Source organism: Pelophylax lessonae, assembly GCF_965119305.1.
Source record: "Pelophylax lessonae genome assembly, chromosome: 8".
Classification (NCBI taxonomy): domain Eukaryota; kingdom Metazoa; phylum Chordata; class Amphibia; order Anura; family Ranidae; genus Pelophylax; species Pelophylax lessonae.
Window position 1 is genome coordinate 175,777,904 of NC_138775.1, and position 19,360 is coordinate 175,797,263.

The 19,360-nt window shown below is 42.2% G+C and overlaps 1 protein-coding gene across 1 annotated transcript in view; it reads left to right on the forward strand.

The window, feature by feature from the left end:
- Positions 1-758: 758 nt before the first annotated feature.
- COL11A1 (collagen type XI alpha 1 chain) overlaps positions 759-19,360 on the forward strand; it is a 289,607-nt gene continuing 271,005 nt past the window's right edge. Inside the window, exon 1 of the mRNA XM_082266549.1 lies at positions 759-1,104. Within this exon, the coding sequence (XP_082122675.1) occupies positions 990-1,104 (115 nt within the window). The 5' untranslated portion in view covers positions 759-989. The remainder of the gene's footprint in view (positions 1,105-19,360) is intronic.

A 19,360-nucleotide genomic window follows, 5' to 3' on the forward strand; every position in this document is an offset into this window, starting at 1 on the left:
CAAAATAGCTGCTCTTTGTTTTATTTTTTATTTTATATAAATGTGTTTATTTGCACAGACTTGTGTATTGATGTGAATTTGATACATACATTGATACATTGATAAATGCACATGTGATACACACCCCCAGGGCTTTTAAATAACAGTGTTACAAATAAATGACACATTGATTGTGTGTTTATAAATAATTCAGAGTCAATGTGATACATTTATACAGAGCAGCACGTGTTTCACATAATATTCTTGTTATCATTGAAGACTTGTACAGATGAATGGCAATCTGAAAGAGCAAAGCTGCTACATTTGGAATCATGTGCAGCAATCATCAGTACACAGCACAAGTAGGACTTTATCATCCATTTCTAAGTACCTGTCTTTAATAAATAAATAAATAAATAAATAAATATACAAAGTTGGGTCCACTTAGATCCAGAAGGACAGAGGCAGGTTGAGATGTGACACAGGAAGCCCAGCAGCCTTTAGCTGTCACCCTTTCCTTGTATTCTCACATTGCTGAACAGCTCCAGCCTGAGCCCTGTAATATGGGAGGGTGGGAGATGGGCTGGACCAACCTGGAGAGTCTTGTCTTTGGGCAGGGTTTGGGAGTTTTGGAATCTGTACACTATTTGCTGGCAGGGGGAGGCTGGAGGAAAAAAAAAAAAAGCTTGGAGACCTAACAGTGGGGTCTTAGCCCAGCCCTCTGACGGTGGGACTTTAGGAGGAGAGAGAGAGCTTTGCATTTTGATTAAAGCCCTCAACCCTTCTTCAGTCTGCAGGCAGGGGACTGGGGAGGAACACATCTCAGCTGGGCAAAGGAGAAGAAAGGACACCCCAAGCCCCCCTCCCCCTGTCAGACTTTTGGGTTGCTTCCTCCTTATGGCTGTGTAGTGATCACCTCCTGGACTTTTGGAAGGAGTTGGTGCTGTAGCTTGAATCCTCAGATTCCCTATCAGCTGGGGGTGATCCCAGTTCTTTTTTTTGGATTGGAGATGGAGAGGTGGAACACAAGGTGGAAAACGAAAAGGAGGTTGTGGGATTCCTCCCTTAGCTCCCTAATTCTCATCACTTTGACTTTCCTTCTCCAAGCTGCAGAGGTCAGAGGAGGTAAGAGAACAAATCCAGGGGACACTGAGCTCCCCACTTCAACCATCTAATCCCCAGGATATATATCACACACCTGGATAACCCCCCTTTCCTTCCTTTCCCCCTAAAAAAAGTTTTATCCCTCTTCAGGATGTTGTCTGCTTCAAGATTTCAAGATGCTGTGCATAGTCTCCATTCATTTGATGGGAAGGAGGGGGCAGCTCCATGCTCCAACTCAGGAGGACAGAAGCAGACAGACAGACAGACAGATAGACAGGCAGAGAGGCAGGCAGGCAGGCGGTGTCCTCCATAGACACAGGTGGTAGGCAGGATCGGGCTGTTTAGTGCAGATAGGAGTTTAGGATGAAGCAGCTCCGAGGGGTGATAGGATGCTGCAACCTCCTCCTCTCTGTAGATCGACTTCTCCTGACTTGGGAGGGGGGATAGGAAGGTGAAGGTTACCTCTGAGACGTGTGGTCCGTTAGGTGTCTGTGGACAGGGATAGAATGGTGGATCATTTGGGGGGGGGGGGGGTTCCTCAGGAGCGATCTATGTGTGTTAAGAATTCCTCCCCCCAGGGGATGTCACATTCAGACACGTCTATGAGAGGGGTTGGGTCTAGACGATCAGCTCCATCCACCTTCTCTGTACAGAGCCAGAGATAACCTGGGCAGCATCAATGCACAGTGGCATCATAGAGGGCAATCAGTGTATAAGACATACCAGCTTTCAGGATTTACTTTATCACTGACAGACACATTGCTTGTATGAGATCCCTTCTCTTATGTGAGAAGAGGAATGGAATGTATAAGTCACATTTCTGTGGAACTACAAGTCCCAGCATACTACTAGATCCATCATCATCCTGTGGCATCCAGCTGCCAAGACCAAGCATGCTGAAACTTGTAGTTCCACAGCTGCCAGAAACTTCACACTCTAGTGTAATAACCTTTCTTTTTTTAACTTCATTGCAGGTATTTCAGTGCAGGCTTTGTATGTTATATCCACACAGCCAAACTGCTGGATTCCTTCTCTGTAGAGGTTAACTGAGGAGAGTGCAAGCTAAATGGAATGTGCTTTTTCTGTAAAGAACTGAGACGTTCATTTATTAGCATCCTTCAGTTATGCCTTTGCCATGTCTAGTCATGCTGCGACTTGTAGTTCACCAGCTTGTAGACAGAGCCACCCAGTGTTGCTAAATATAGATATAGCTATATAAAGCTTTTCCAATCTGATTGTACAATCTCCTTTAGATCTAAGAAGTATTTAGTACAAGGGCCTGCCTGGGTGGACACAAATTGATTAGGTATGTCCTCGTATTAGTAGATCTAAGGTTAATCGTGCAGAGATTGTATGGTCAGATTGTAATGTCTATGGCTGGAGCTGTCCAATGTAATAGTAGTTATTTTACCTAGCTCATTTAAAAAAAAAAAAAAAAAAAAGTTTGATCCATCAGCCACATAGTAAGCAATGTCACAGAGCAAGATCATTTAGTTCTGCAAAGTTCTTTAGGGCTATAGTGGAGTGACCTCTTGGGTCACAAGGATAAGCTTTCCAGGTCCGGCAGGGGTGAAAGTCATGAGGAATGTAGACCAGACACTATTCCTTTCACTATGGTACTTTGATCTTACTTTTAGTTCTCATCATTCTCCCTATTGAGTTGGTGGTAATGATTTGTAGGTGGGTACCTGGTGACTGGTGTGTGGATGTAGATTCAATACCACTGCCTGAGTATAAGCTAAGCAGTGTGCAGCACAGGGAAGAATGGGCTTCTGTGTGTTAGGCTCTGAGCTGTGCTTGTGGTCTTGTGTTTTTCTAGTATAGACAGTAGTACATAGAGTAGAGTAGAGTACTGTGTTGAGTTCCTGCCTTCTGCCCTCTTCTGGTTTCTCTTATTCAACAAGTCCTAGCAAAGGTGAACTAAGGATTCTTTATACTGTAGAAAGGAAATCAAATCCTCTCAAATGATTACAGGCAGGATAAATTAGCAATGTGACAGTGTGCTTCCAGTGTTTCCTATGAATGTAAGGAACAGGGTGGCTTAAACATAATATACTGTGTTAACTGGAAAGAAATCTCTTCTGTTTATTAAATTCCATGGAAAGTCTAGATGGTATCAGCAAAGTCAGTTCTGCAGAAGTGGTAACTTTAGTAACTTAACCTAAAATCATTGAATATTTTCTGTTATATTAGTGCTCAGTTTTTACTCTTTAAACTAAACTTATATTATTTTTAAACTTTTACTGACAACTTTAAAAAAACAAAAAAAAAAAAGCATTGAACATTTAATGTATAGACTCATTTCAAGACAGGCAGATCATTCCAAGACAGGTACTCTTTTAGAAGCATTTCTCCAACTGTAAATCACAGCTTTTCTTCGATTTTAAAACTTAAACTTGTCTGTGCTCTTAAATTCTTTAGGCAGAATACCTAATGTATTATTTCCTTTGTCTGGAATGTTTAGTGGTTTGCACAGTAGATAATTGTATGGTGTGACATGGTGAAACAGTAAAGGGACCAAAATAAATACTTGCATTCTCTATCATTAGTTTCCTAAAGAAACTGCATTGGTCTTACCAAAAGAGGAACTACTGGCTTAAAATTACATATATTTTAGCAGAGAGCATTGCTGACACAGCTCAGTGTCTTGCCCTGAAAAGAGTTACTTAAGCTATGCCAATTCAGTTCTAGATTGTGCTTCTACTGCTTCATCATGCCAAACAGTAGTATTAAAAAATCAGGTCACAAAGGATGCTTGCTTAATGACTATTTCACTAGAAAACAGGCTTACACGATAATCAGTAGGCCCATCTGTCTGACAAATATGTTTGGCAAATATGGTTTTAATCATCGGCCTTTGGAATGGTTACTATGTGACCTTACTATTGTTTTCATAAGTAGCACAACTCATTAAATAAATTGATTCTAAGTTATCTTCCTTATTTTATAAATTAAGACCAGGCTACTAGACCAAACGTCTAGAGAGACGTTTGCATACCACTGAGTGTGCAATTCCTCCCTGTAGTGTAATATAGGCTTGCTTATACTGAGGCCCCTTAGGATCCCAGACATGTGGAGACAGGCAAGAAATAACACTAAAATAATGCTTAGCTTGAGGATAAATGTACAGCAAGTCTGTTATGAATAAAAAAAAAACTAAATATAAGTATGACTGCTAAAATATTTTTAGCAAGTGTTACAACCTAACCAACTCAATGGTTTTCATTTTCTATTCTAAAAATATTTAATTGTTATTTACAGGCTGCACATAAAACAGAAAAAAATACCATCTCCTCCCCTTAAATACTTTTTTTTCTAGGTCAAAATCACGAATGTGGTTTCATGCAACCGGAGATGAAATAAGCAATCACACAATGAATAGAAGGCTTTCAAAGGAATGCGAACATTTACTTTTAAAAGGTTCCATGTTTCTGTAGCAATGGCATTGTTTCCGATTCATGAAAATCTAAAGCAGATTAAGAAAGACTAACAATGTAGTTAAAATAAAAAATACGCGTATTACACAGCTAGTGTATAACAGTAGGAATTATAAATACTGTGCAGTCTTGCCAGTCGTTCTACTGCAAAAAATAACACAGAAATGTTAAAATGTAAGCATGAAAAAGAAAAAAAAAAACAGCATACAATTGGCACTTTGTTTGAAGGAATGAGTCCACCAAGAGTGAAACAAACTGATTAAATAAACTTCAGTGGGACGAGGAAAGGTTGGGAGCTGAAAAGCCTGATTTGAGTTGAGTCCCAGGGATCAGCAGGTGAAACGGTTAGAGGAGTAGACACTCAGGGTTTGCTTAAAGGAAAAAAAAAAAATTGCAGGAACAGGGGCCTGGCTTTCTCCTCTGCCTGTCTCCCCTTTCATGGCCGGGGGGCGTGTTTAAAGCTCCTTGCACCTCTGACTTGTAGCTGACACAGAAATATGAGTGCTATGTGGATTTTTAGAATGTCCCTTTGAGCTGAATTCTCAGTGAGATCCATTGATTCAGCAGCATAGATAAAGCATTCCTAGTCTGCACAGCAAAGGGCTGTCTCTTCTTCTCAGCTTGCTGCTGGAGACATGGAAAGCTTTTCAGTAGCATGTGTGATTTAAGAGCCTTGCACACTGATGGGAAATACTTCAGTGTCTTGTAGACCTCATCAGACTTTTTCTCTTCAGCTGATGAGTTTGCAGTGTGTTGAACATGTGGCCAGCTGGCACTTAGACTGAGACCCCCAGGATGAGACCGACTCCCTTCTGCCCTGTATGATTTCACACTAGGAATCTTAAAGAACACAAAGGCCATTGCCAAAGATAAGATAGAGCCATTAGACAGAACTCATGACGGATGTAAATTGAGAAACTGTTAAAGCATGGAGGGACATATTTTTGTCTGACGCTTTATTGGCATTTTATTGTAAGACAAACTCCTCCCAGTGCAATAGTTATAAAGAATCTTTGGCACCCTTAACCCTGATAGGGAGGACATTGCATATTAGGTGCTGACAAAGCGTGTGAATTGCCCCGCAAGGTAGGGCTGTCCAAACCAACAATGGGAAGGGCCGCGTAGATGTTAGAAAGTCAAGCTGCGTTCCAGATCTTATTAAAAAGTGATGTCATACAAAGGAGAGTCTAAGGGACGTTGGGAAGCATTAAATAATTGCTAAGGATCACATCTGGCTTGTGGGCTGACAGCTGCACAGCTCTTTTGAGAACTATTATTCATCCATTCCAAAATTATAGGTATCAGGTTAGCCATTCACTATAAAGAAATTTAACAACCTTTAGAGACATTTACTGTAATTAAAAATTTGCTAAGGCATTGGATTTATGTCTATTTTTTTTTTCTTTCTAAAGTTTTTTACACCGTTATAAGAATCTAGTTCCACACTGCAAGTATTCTAGTGTTTTATTGCCTTTGCTATTCTTACTCATCCCTCCATTCAGTCCAGGCTGTAGCCTAGAATTCTAAGCCCTTTGACCTACGAAGCAGAAGAGATAATATAAACACATGTGGTCTACGTATGTCCCATGTGTTCTGCTAACACTGGGGAGGTATAAAAGTCAGGATCACACCAATCTACTAACACAATATGTCATGGGAGATTAGACTTTTAGCTATTGTGCTAAGATATGTGGTATCCTGCAAAAAAAACATTCTATGTTATAATAAAATATCTACTGGACCATAATTATCACTAACTTGTTTACTTTTAGATTGATTTGTATATAAAATTGGTGTTTCTTTATTAAGTAAAGGAAGAGAAAAGTAATTTGCAGGTAATACAGGATCCCACCATTCTACTAATACAATGGTCTCCAATCTGCGGCCCTTTGCTTGCCTTTATTCTGCCCTTGAGGCATAATTCCTGCCACTGACACTAACAATGGGGCATAATTCCTACCACTGACACCAACAATGGGGCATAATTCCTACCACTGACACCAACAATGGGGCATAATTCCTGCCACTGACACCAAAAATGCGGCATAATTCCTGTCACTGATACCAACAATGGGGCACTATTACTTCCACTGACACCAACGATGGGGCATAATTCCTGCCACTGACACTAACAATGGAGCATAATTCCTGCCACTGACGCCAACAATGGGGCACTATTACTTCCACTGACACCAACGATGGGGCATAATTCCTGAAACTGACACTAACAATGGGGCATAATTCCTGAAACTGACACTAACAATGGGGCATAATTCCTGCCACTGACACTAACAATGGGGCATAATTCCTGCCACTGACGCCAACAATGGGGCATAATTCCTGCCATTGATACCAACAATGGGGCACTATTACTTCCACTGACACCAACGATGGGGCATAATTCCTTCCACTGACAACAAAAATGGTGCACTATTCCTCTTACTGACACAAGCTACCCCCCCCCCCCCATTACCAAAGATCCAACATTGTTTATTCCCACTGGGCACAGTCCGACCCCCCTAAAGTCTGAAAGCCAGTAAACTGGCCCTTTCTTTAGAAAGTCTGGAGACCCCTGTACTAATGCAATGTGGCATGTGGCGGAGGAATTGACTTTTAGCTATTGTGCTAGGATCAGTGGTATCTTGCAACAAATTCTTTGATGCTATTGTAAGAAAATGTGCGAAGCCAGAATTATCATTCATTTGTTTACCTTTCGATTGGTTTTTTACATAAAATTGGTATTTCTTTAATAGGTAAAGGAGGGTTTCAATGTAATTTGCTGGGAATCCAAGATCCTACCAATCTACTAATGCAACAAATGGAGGATGGTTTGACTTTTTAGCTATTGTACTAGGATCAGTGTTATCGTACAACAAATTCTTCTGTGTTATTATAAATAAATGTACTGGACCAGAAATATTACCTTTAGATTCATTTTTTTATATAAAATTGGTATGTCTTTAATAGGGTTATCATTGATTTACTGCATAACATGGCCCCAGCACCTTTCATTGTCTCTGCAATTATTCATTTTGTGCAATTGCATTGAAAAGGATAACTTGTAAATTACTTACAGTTATATCAATTCTACAACATGGAACACATTCATTTGTTATAATTAGAAAATGTTTATTTAACAAGCCTCTGTTCTGGTGATGCCATTATCTGCTGTGTGTTTGTCATAGTGGGAGGCGAAATAATGATAATACCATCTGCTTTGGAAGCTGTTGGATGTGGTTTACACCCTGTAGTTTGTAATTTGAGAAGTTTGTATCCATTAGAGATTAATCAAAACCATATTAAAGAAATCACATGCATCCACAAGGCAAATGGCTTGTTTATAAACACATCCCTGTAAAACACAAATCCATTATGAATATAAAAGGGCTTGAGATTCTGATTACTGTTTATGGTTTAAGGAAATATGTGTGAAATTGGCAGCTAAAGCCAAATTCTAAATGGAAGCATATGAAAAAGTGAACTATAACTTTTCTAAGGAATTACATTATTTTTTGCCATTACAGATACCAGAGGTCAGGATAATATGTCTGATTTTCATATACAGACCCCTGATCCTGCTTGCAAAAATTTGTTGTTCTATGGGTTAGTTAGATGTCTACTATGGACATTAAAGTGACATTAAAGCTTCAGGTTTTTGTAATTAAAATAATAAGCAGGCTATACTTATCTGCTCTGTGTAATAGTTTTGCACAGAGCAGCCCCAATCCTATTCTTCTGGGGTTCCCAGCCGGTGCTCCTGGCTCCTCCTCTTCTGCGAGTGCCCCCATATAAAGCCACTTTTCATGAAGGCACTCATGTGGGTTCACTCCTGATCCGCTCGGTCTGTGTCAACTGACACAGACCAGGTAGCTCAGCCTCTCACCTAGCTCCTTAGTAACAGCATTTGATTGACAGCAGTGGGGGCCAATGGCTCCTGCTGCTATGAATCTGTCCAGTGAGGAGGTAGACAGCTGAGAGAGCTGCTGCTCTTGTCCACAGCACTAGTTTAAGATCTGGCTCAGATAAATATAGAGAGGGCTAAGCAGGATCCTGCAGCACAGAAGGTTTTTTACCCTAATGCAGAGAATAAAATAAAATAAATGGGTGCGCTAACCAATAGAAGTGAAAGTTGCACTTAAACTCTAAGAACAAGAGAGCACAGAAATAATGGAAAAGAAATAAGTGCGCTCTCCCTAAAAATGACTGGCTATAAAAGTCTCAATACATGAAAGACAAATATTGGGCATGAAAATGCACAGAATACATTGAAGTAAAAAAACGTAATGCTTTAGAACCACTTAAAAGTGTTACTAAACCCAGGACTCTGCATTCATTATATCTGGTATCCCACAGCACACAGAGCAAGCAATCGTTTTAGTAAATAGAAACTGCTAAATACCTTTTTTCACCAGCAGTTAAAGCTTGTAGGAGGAATTTTCATTCTACTCTTGCTGTCCTATGAGGCTGTAGGACCCCTGACCCTCTGTCTGGACAGTGCTGATTGGCCCTGTGCTGATCACATGCACTCTCCCAAGAAAAAAAAAATCTCTAGCAATCCACACCAAACTCAGCATGTGCAGCTTGTCTCCAATACTCTGCTCTATCAGGAGATGGTTTGGGGACTGTTGAAGAAGGGGAGGAACAGAGAAGACAAGATCAAACAGCCTTTTTACACAATGCAGAGGATTAACCCCTCAGTTTCCACAGTGAGCATACCAAGCATGCTTTCCTGCATATATAGACTGATTTTACTGTTGTGGGTTTAGTAGACACTTCAAGGCCATGAGACTTCAAGAGAGGTTTAAAATGTCACCATTCAGTGGTGCCTGTTCACACCTGAGCCCAGAATCAATTAAAACTTAAAGTTCATTGCTTCAAAAAGTACATCAGCTTCTTTTGGGCCAATGAAGCATTTTTGCCCTCATAAACTTTAAAGAGCGCACTTGAAAAATGCACTATAATACGTAACGTGTTTTTTTTCTTTGTGTTCTTGCTTAGTAGCTAGCTTTCCATTATTTTTAATAAGCTTAAGCTCAAAGCTGCTTAGCTTAAGTGTTAATGGGGCATTACGTCGTTCAGACTGCCTCCTCACGGCCCTTTAGGTGAACTTAATGCAGGAATGTGGAGTGGCTTCCTGATCACATGACCACTCTGGCGCTCACAGCAGTCACATGATCAGAAGCCATGACTGAGAGCTGACGGAGCAAGCTTGGTCTGTGTGTTGGGAGCATGCAGTAAGTGCACTTTTAGCACACAACTTCAAACAACCTGGGTGCATTTGTGTGGTCGCTGAGTGTTATGGCCCAATTTTCCTGCCACTGCATATATGCATTGCACAGTCAGGAGTAGGTTGGGCAACCCTGTCAGTCATGTACAAAAATACAACTTTCAGATTCCTGCAGTAGAACAGATATAATACTTGACTCTCCAGCAGCCCATTCCTCCTTCTTTCTCTCCATGGAAGTGTTGCAGCCACAGTCAGTCTATTAAGGATTTGACACTTCTGGGAGAGTCAAATTCATGTGTCCTCTGCTGTGTTCAATGGCTCTTTTCTCCAACACAACAACTACTTCACTGCTGTTTGATTGGGACTACAGCACTTCAATAAGGGGAAAGTAAGAGAGACGGGGAAGGTGACTATAATACCTCTTCAAATGGGGACCAATGAATTTGATTTTTTTTAGGCAACTGACGGGGTCTTTTGAAGATGAATGCTTAAATAAGTTCTCTGTTTTATTAAGAAAAACTACTAAATATTTTTTTGGTGGAATTGGCAGGATTTAATATTCCTTCAGTTTGTTTAGGGTCTACAAGGGTATTTACTTGCTTAAAGCTGGTTTAGGAGTAATATGTCACTTGCCCATGCTCCATTATCTCATTTTGACATTGGAGATACAGTGAGAGGGTTGGAAGGTTGACACTACCATTGTCACCCATTTCCTTCTGTGCTCTCTCTAGACATGTATAGTGAATACAGTAGCAGAGGCGTAACTAGAACCTTCAGGGCCCCGATGCAAGAAACCATGAAGGGCCCCCCAGACCCCTGGCCGGGGCCCTTCCCTTCAAGCCCGGGGCTCTTCCCACTAATCCTGGGGCTCTTTACTCTCATTGCATGGCCTTTTATTATGGTCCCGCATCAGGATCCTTTCACAAGTTCTGCAGTGGGCCCCCTTCCTGCAATCTTGGGGCCTCCCCACAGTGGTGAAATGCCAGGGCCCGGTCGCAAGTGTGACCTTTGAGATCCTAGAAGTTCACCCACTGGTTTGCTACCGGGCCCCCTGGAGCATGGGGCCCGGTAGCGATTGCAACCCCTGCAACCCCTGTAGTTACGCCCCTGTACAGTAGAATAACATGAAGTCATGAGTTGTGGCAACCGTGTAAGTACAGGTAGATCATCTCACTGGGAAATCAGATAATTCTTATTTACCTAATAAGGAATAGAACCTTGCCTAAAGTAGACATTATCAAATTAAATAATTCTTCAGTTTGTTAGCCTAAGAAATTTGGAATACAATCAAACCCTCATGGGGTTTTCCAAAAATAAGCTTTATAAATGATGAGCAGTAAGATGCTCTGCGGGTATTTTCTAATGTATGTTTTCTGAGCCTTATCAGTAGATCAATCAAACTCAATTTTTAGAGAAATTCAGAAATGCAGCATTTCTCTCTCATATAAGAAGATATTTTGGGGAGTCTGTGGTTGGCTAGAGGCCTCAGATCAGTTGCTTTTAGAAAAAGACTTGAGGCTATGAATATATATGTAATTGTCTGTGAAGCTTCTGATAATGGGCCTGTATATTAATAGTTTTTAAAAGAGGACCTAAGACAATGTCATAAGATAAGAACTCATGTTTCTTTATATAAAAAAGATAATAATGGCAAAGTTTGTGATATTAGAAATCTCATCTAATGTCCTCTACATAGAGTTCAGGTTTACAGTCAGACATGTCAGATATGGCCTTAGTGCCGGTTCACACTTATGCGATGCGGGAAGGCTGCGAATTCACAGCCTGTTCCCGCATCGCAAACGCACCCCTGGCAGTTCACACTGCCATATGCGATACGCTGGGGGTGTCAATGAAATGTTAACGACACCCCCAGTTTGATCGCATATCGCAGTGCGATCTTTACAGTTCGCACAGGATCGGATCGCACAAGTGTGAACCACTGTGCGATGCAATCCTGATGCGGCTGCAAAAAAGGGTCCTGTGTGTCTTTGCTGCGGGTGCAGTGCGAATTTAGCCATACAAAGTGTATGGCTGAACTCGCACCGCACAGCCAATCGCATGTAATGAAGGAGCAGTGCGCTCCGATATTACATGCGATCGCTGCAGCCACACATATGTGAACCGGCACTTAAAGTCGCCCATACGCCTGCAGATCAGAACACCAAAGACCAATTCTCAACAGTGAGCAGCCTGATCTGCATCATTGAGAGTCACAGCATTTAATACATACATCCTACTGACATTAGTGTTCTGGGCGGATGTTTATGGCATAATTTATCCCATTGAGAAAAAATATCCAAGCAGATAACTGCAGCTCAGAAAAGTTGGCAGCAGCATGCATGCACCGATTGTTGGCAGTGAAAGATTAAAATTAATTATCAGCAGTTAATCTGCACATGAGAAACTTTACTGTATAAATTGTAAAATCAGGCCTAGTACACATTCAACAATTTAACACCTATTTAACTTGGACTAATGGTGCATAGGCACATTTTATTGGCTCTGTGGAGTCATTTGATATCCTGAGAAAATTGTGTTCTTGCATCAGTGCAGTGGTTTAATTTGATCATCTCTTTTGACAATCCCGTTTCATGTGTACCTGACCTATATAATCTAAAATGAATAATGCCATGAATCAAATGCACTAACTTTATGCAAAATGTAGTTCTGCTTAAAGTATATGCAAATCCAGTTACTAAAATCTCATATCACTTTTAACATGTTATTTTAAGCTTTCATTAAAATAATACTTAGTGATCCTGTTATGAATGTCCTTGCTCAGATACTTTCGCTATTAGTGTGACAATGCTCTTACCCTGTCTGCCAAGTGTGTTCTTGCGTTGTCACCCTGTCCAGGGCTGCTGATAGGGGGGACCACCAGTCCTCCTGTAGGGGGCCCGGGCACACAGGGGGGCCCCAACGGCATGGGGAATCAGTGCGGTCAGACGGAGGGGCAATTACAGAAGGAAGCCCTGTGTGGCTCTCTGCAGCAGCTGAAAGACAGTCTCTCCCCCTCCTGCCAGCTTTCAGCTGCTGCGGAAACACACAGACACAGGGCATCGTCCCTGTATTTGCTCCTCCGAAACCAATCCCCCTCCCTGTTCTGCCTGCTTCTGATTGTCTTGATATATTCAGGGGGGCTCTGCTAGGTAGGCTGTACGGGGCCCCGTGGTTTCTAACAGCAGCCCTAAATAAATCTGTGTCCTCAGTCACTTTCAGATGAGGGAATGGGGTCCTGCCAGGTAGGTTTTATGGGGCCCCGAGATTACTAACAGCAGCCCTGACCCTGTCACACGCTTTCTTGGAGACTATAGGCTTGGTTTACTAAAGGCAAATAGGCTGTTCATTTTGTAAGGGAATTTTCCCTTAGCTGAGTAAATGTGGTTAAAACTCACATTTCAAAGAATACCAAACTATGTGCATAGAAAAAAAAATAGTATTTTGCTTGCACATGATTGGATGAGGGAAGTCAGCAGAGATTCACCTCATTCACTAAGCTAAGGGGAACATTTCCTTGCGAATTGAACAGCTTATATGCCTTCAGTAAATTCACCCCAATAAACAGCTATGCTGATGCATACTATGTACTGCAGCCACCTGCCCACCCTGAGAATGATGTGAAGCCATTGCTGGAGCACAGGCATGTAGACAGAATGTCCATCAAAAACTTGTATTTCAGTGTTTGTTAAAGGCTAAATGGTATGTATGGGCAAAAAACGTAAATTACCCGTGTAGCAGTCATGGCTCAATATGTTCCTTTATGTGTATGGCATTTTATAGCTGCACTTAGTTTTCCAGTTTTATACCTGTTGATCCTGTCAATAACAGTGCTTTAGCCCCTTTTTCTGTTGAGATGTGATAATGCAATATGAAGGCTAATGAATTGGCTACAGCATTGACACCTTTTACTCTTCTGCATCTCATTATAGTAGAGAGCAGTGTGGTGACACAGCCTCTTTCTCCAGCATCTCAGCATTGGCCCTGTAGAGGAAGAAGTCAGTTACATCCATTTTATGCTCTGCATGGCCTCTTCTGCCACCCATCAATAGTGGCAGCAATTAAAGTCCCATCCCTTCCTGGTAGGCCAGAGGCAGATATGTTCTGTGACACTACTCTCCATCTGCAGCCCTTATTTCAGGATAGGTAAGGATAGGATGTCACATGATTACCAAGGAAAAAAACATTTTAGAACATAAAATATTACACAATTATTAAAGTTTTCTGTATGTGTTTCTGTGGAGGATCAGGTAAGTTAAAGTAATTTTACTCATCCTTAGACTAAATGATCAGTTAACCATTTCAATGCAGGCATGGGCTTTAAACCTGAACCCCAATACTTATTTTTTTTTTTTGGTCATGTCCATTTTAATCCAGAAGTTGCATTGTGTTTTATTATTATTTTATTTATTTTGGTTCTGTCTGCAGTCCCATTACATTTTTTTACTAACTTACATTGGGCCAGTTAGGCTCAATGCTATCATGCATATCTGATATCTAGAGGGCCACAGGGGATGCTGTAAATCACTATAGTAGTTAAAGCGGTTGTATAAAATAAACTAACAAACCCTGCAAGACAAAGGCATAATGAGCTAGTATGCATTGCATACTAGCTCATTATGAAATACTTACCTTAAAACGAACCCCTGACACGGACCCCCCGACACCGCTGTGGGAGCTGACAAGCTCCCTTGGCGTCTCTTTCGTGTTCGGCGGCTCCGGTGCTGCGAGTGGCCGGAGCCGCCATGACGTCACTAACGCGTATGCGTGCAGGAGTTTCTTTCCGGCAAGTGCCTGGCAAGGAACTCTGAAGCGCATGCAGCCACTGATGCTAGGGCAAATATCTCCTAAACCGTGCAGGTTTAGGAGATATTAATTGTACCTACAGGTAAGCCTCATTATAGGCTTACTTGTAGGTAAAAGAAAAAAAAAGGAGTATACTACCGCTTTAAGATCATAACCCCTCCTCTCCACCTAGTCCAATCAGAAAACACCTTGTATTCATTAAAAAAAAAAAAATATGAGGCATTCAATGAATAGCGGTAGTGCAGAGCAAGTGACCCCCAAGTGTGCAGCCAATCGCACAGAACCCGGAAGATCACATTTCTCAATTTCTCAATGTATATCACATGGGCTACTACTGTGATTTACAGCATTGCCAGTGGTTGTCCAGATTTTAGATAAACAATCTTACATTAAGCCAAGCTGGCCCAATGAAGGTATGAATAAATTTAAATACTTTAGTCTGGATGGTTGACTGTCTAGATCAGCCTTAATCAACCTTTTCAACACAGAGGAACCCTTGAAACAAATTTATGGTCTCAGGGAACCCCTGCTAAAAATTAAAAATCTACAAATCATGACACATTAATGTGACAGTTAGTGGGAAGAACGATCATTAATCTTGTCATCATTGGGAAGAATTACCCACTTACAGATAGTTAAAAGGAACAATGGTGTCATTGGAAACCTATCTGAGAGGCATTGCTCATTGCTCAAGGAACCCCTAGCAACCTCAAGAGGAACCCTAGGATTCTACGGAACCCTGGTTGAGAAACCCTGATTCAGATTCTGTCCTCCTTTGGGGAGAATAATATCTGGAGGCAACAAAGTCATGATCATTTATAAAATAGGTCTTAAGATTCAGGCTGGTCTTGGCAGTTTTTTGGCACAAACTGCTTTTGTAGTTAAAGCCTTTAGTCAATCTTAGAAAGGGAAATCAAGTGTTTTCTAATATAAACAAAGTTTTGATTGCTGAAAAATTATTCCAATGTAGGTCTGACCTTTAAAATGGAAATAAATATCTGCCTTGACAGTCCAATATTTTGGATAAAGGAATTTGATATTTCACTAGGCAGGAGTAATGCCAAGTTTACTGAAACAGCCAACCTGTTTTTTTTTTCTCAGTATTAAAAGATAAAATAACCATAAAAAGTCAAGGTTTGGGATCATTGCTCTAATCCCTAGAATTAGTAGCTGTATTGTGCATATATTAGTGTAATTTAGTAAATGATAGTGTGTTTGCTGGATACAAGGAAATTACAAGGTAGTCTTACTTGTAAATGATACGTGCAGTCGGGCGTGGGTATAAACCTTTCATGCGTGTGGCATGATACATGCAGGCAGACCTTATCCAGATGCTTTTCTATGATATGGCTTACCTCCATGGAGTTTCTTCTTGCAGAACAGCACAGCACAGCAAAACACTCTTCTGAGACAGCTGCTTTTTGGTTTTTAGGAATGTCATACTAAAAGAATCATACCTAGAAGTGTGTATGATGAATATTTTTTAGTGTAAATGTTGGTTTTATCACAGAATGTACTTATAAGGCTACCCAAGCTCCCTGCAAGCTTTTCATGATGCTTTGAAGATGCTGTATGGGATAAGAATTAGAGATGATGTATTGCAAAGAAACATAGGGCTCAGAAGAGGAAATATCTGTTTCCTAATGGGCCTCAATTTTTGTTTGGCAGTGACTGAGCAGTTTTCAGAACTTTTATTGTTCCTTTCTGCAACAAAATGTCCTACTGCACTACATAGGAGCACCACAAACCAATGCTATATGATTCATTTTTAATATTTAAAGCAAACTCCTCCATCAATCTCCATGCTTTATTTTTCTGAGAATTATTTTAAAGAACACCCCTGGCCTTTATGGCAGTGGCCATCTTGAGTAAGGGCAGATGATTCATGTAGCATTTATTTCCTGTTCTCTATTTTCCCTTAGCTCAGGCATGGTCTGAGCTGAGAACCCTCAATCTCCTCCCGAAGGCTCCTGGAATGTATGACATCATTTGCCTAGGCATAGAAACCAGGTAGTAATTGAAGAAATTAAAAAAAATTTTAAACAAGTAAATATGATATGCTTTCCTATCTATTTACTAATGCTAGCAGCATAAGGATTAGAAATAGTCAATGTTGATTGAGAGAACGAAGTTCCACTTTAAGTGACATGGCCAAGTCCCTAACAGTACTAACTTAGAGACCCATTAAACCATTGTTTATAATTATGCTGAAAGAGTATCTTCAGGGTACGTCACTTGCTCGACTACCCCCATCTTTGCACTGTATCCTTCTGGTTAGACATGTGCATGATGAAAAATTGAGTTTTGTTTCCTTTGATTTAGATTTTGTTAATCTAGTTTTTTAGTTTCATTAAATTTGGTTGATTTGTTCAATTTATATTCAGGATTCATATTCGGAATTCATATTCGGAATTAGTTTTAATGTCTTTTTCAAATTTTCTTTGAATTTTTTAATTTGAGACGAATTGGTTCAATCTAAAATTTTACATTTTTTTTTAATCTAATGCAGCGAATGCAGCGAACAAAAAAAAAGAAAAATCTTCATCAAATGATGACAATGATGACTCTTTAAATCATCTTTGGCTTAACAAAAACAGCATTATTTTGAAATGGTACTCTAATGCACAGCGTTTGATTTCAGAAATATGTTTACAGTTCGAACTGAAATGGAATTTGATGTAAAATTTGATTTGAATTTCAATTTGAATTTCGGAAATTCAGACGAATGTTGTTTCGTTATTCAGAGCATTTAGCAAACTTCGTTTATACTGTAATTTGAATATTTTGACATATCCGAATAATGAATACATTTTTGTCCGAATATTTATTTGTAAAGAAACAAACCGCACATGTTTGCTTCTTGTTACGCACTGAAATGACTTTGGAGAATTACATTTGGAATGGACAATATATTAATCCATGTATCTCACATTCTATATATTTACTGATTTGTCATTGGCATACATTCAGAAGTAGGAGTGTCAAGGCACAAGGCAGAGGCGTAACTTGGCCCCGGTGCAAGAAACCATAAGAGGTCCCCCTGACCCCCGGGGTGACCCAGCCCCATGCTACACCCCTGTACACCTGGAAAGGAGGGGTGGCATATAGAGGAACTCCTACAGCGGAGGGGTGATTGGATCCTCTATATGCCACCCCACTGCCCCTCCTATCCAGGTGTACAGGGGTGAGGCATGGACCCCCTGGAGCATGGGGTTGGAATGAGTCACAACAGTGGTGGTAGTGATGGGGGGATGGAATAAGATCAGTGACAGCGGTGGTTGGCGGGAGGTGTGAGATCAGTGGCAGCAGTGATGGGATGGGATGAGTGGCAGCAGTGATGGGATGGGATGAGTGGCAGCGGTGTGGGATAGAATGAGTGGCAGCAGTCAGGGCTGAGACAAGGGGTGGGCAGGAGGAGCGGCTGCCTTGGGTGCAATAGTTTATTGCAGGGAGAGGGGCAGCCTAAACCTAACCCTAAAGGAAGGGGGGCACAGTTTGGCATCTTTGCCCTGTGCACTGGATGGCCTTGTGTCGGCTCTGGCAGCAGTGATGGGATGGGATGAGTGGCAGCATTGATGGGATGGGATGAGTGGCAGTGGTGGTGTGATGGGATGAGTGGCAGCAGTGGTGGTGGGATGGGTGGCAGCAGTGCTGGTGGGATGGGATGAGTAGCAGTGGTGGTGAAGGGGATGGGATGAGTGGCAGTGGTGATGGTGAAGGGAGGTGGGATCAGTGACATCAGTGGTGGTGAAGGGGTGGGATAAGTGGCAGTGGTGGTGGTGAGGGGGTAGGGATCAGTGGCAGCGGTGGTTGTGGTTAGGGGAGTGGCGAGTGGCAGTGGTGGTGGTGGTGAGGGGGTGGGATCAGTGGCAGCGGTGGTGGTGAGGGGGGTGATTAGTGGCAGTGGTGGTGGTGGTGAAGGGAGTGTGATTCGTGGCAGCAGTGGTGGTGGTGAAGAGAGTTGGATTAGTGGCAGTGGTGGTGGGAGTGAAGGGAGTGGGATTAGTGCTAGCGGTTGTGGTAGTAAAGGGAGTGGGATTAGTGGAAGCGGTAGTGAGGGGGGTGATTAGTGGCAGCAGTGGTGGTGGTGAGGGGGTAGGGATCAGTGGCAGCGGTGGTGAAGGGAGTGGGATTAGTGCTAGCGGTTGTGGTAGTAAAGGGAGTGGGATTAGTGGAAGCGGTAGTGAGGGGGTGATTAGTGGCAGCAGGGGTGGTGGTGAGGGGGTAGGGATCAGTGACAGCGGTGGTGGTGGTGAAGGGAGTGGGATTAGTGGCAGCGGTGGTGGTGGTGGTGAGGGGGATGATTAGTGGCAGCAGTGGTGGTGGTGAGGGGGGTGGGATCAGAGGCTGCAGTGGTGGTGAAGGTGGTGGGATCAGTGGCAGTGAGTGGGAGTGGGATTAGTGGCTGCGGTGTTGGTGAGGGGGGTGGCAGCAGTGGCAGTGAGGGAGGGTGGGATTAGTGGCAGTGGTGTTGGTGAGGGGGGTGGGATCAATGGCAGTGAGGGGGGTGGAATTAGTGGCAGCGGTGGTGGTGAGGGGGGTGGCAGCAGTGGCAGTGAGGGAGGGTGGGATTAGTGGCAGTGGTGGTGATGAGGGGGGTGGCACCAGTTGCAGTGAGGGAGGGTGGGATTAGTGGCAGTGGTGGTGGTGGTGAGGGGGTTGGCACCAGTGGCAGTGAGGGGGGATGGATTAGTGGCAGTGGTGGTGCTTTCCCCCCCACCACCGCCACAGATCTCATCTCTATCCCCCATCACCTCTTTTGTAGAGGTGATGGGGATTAGATCTGTGGTTTGGGGGGGGGGGGGTGTGA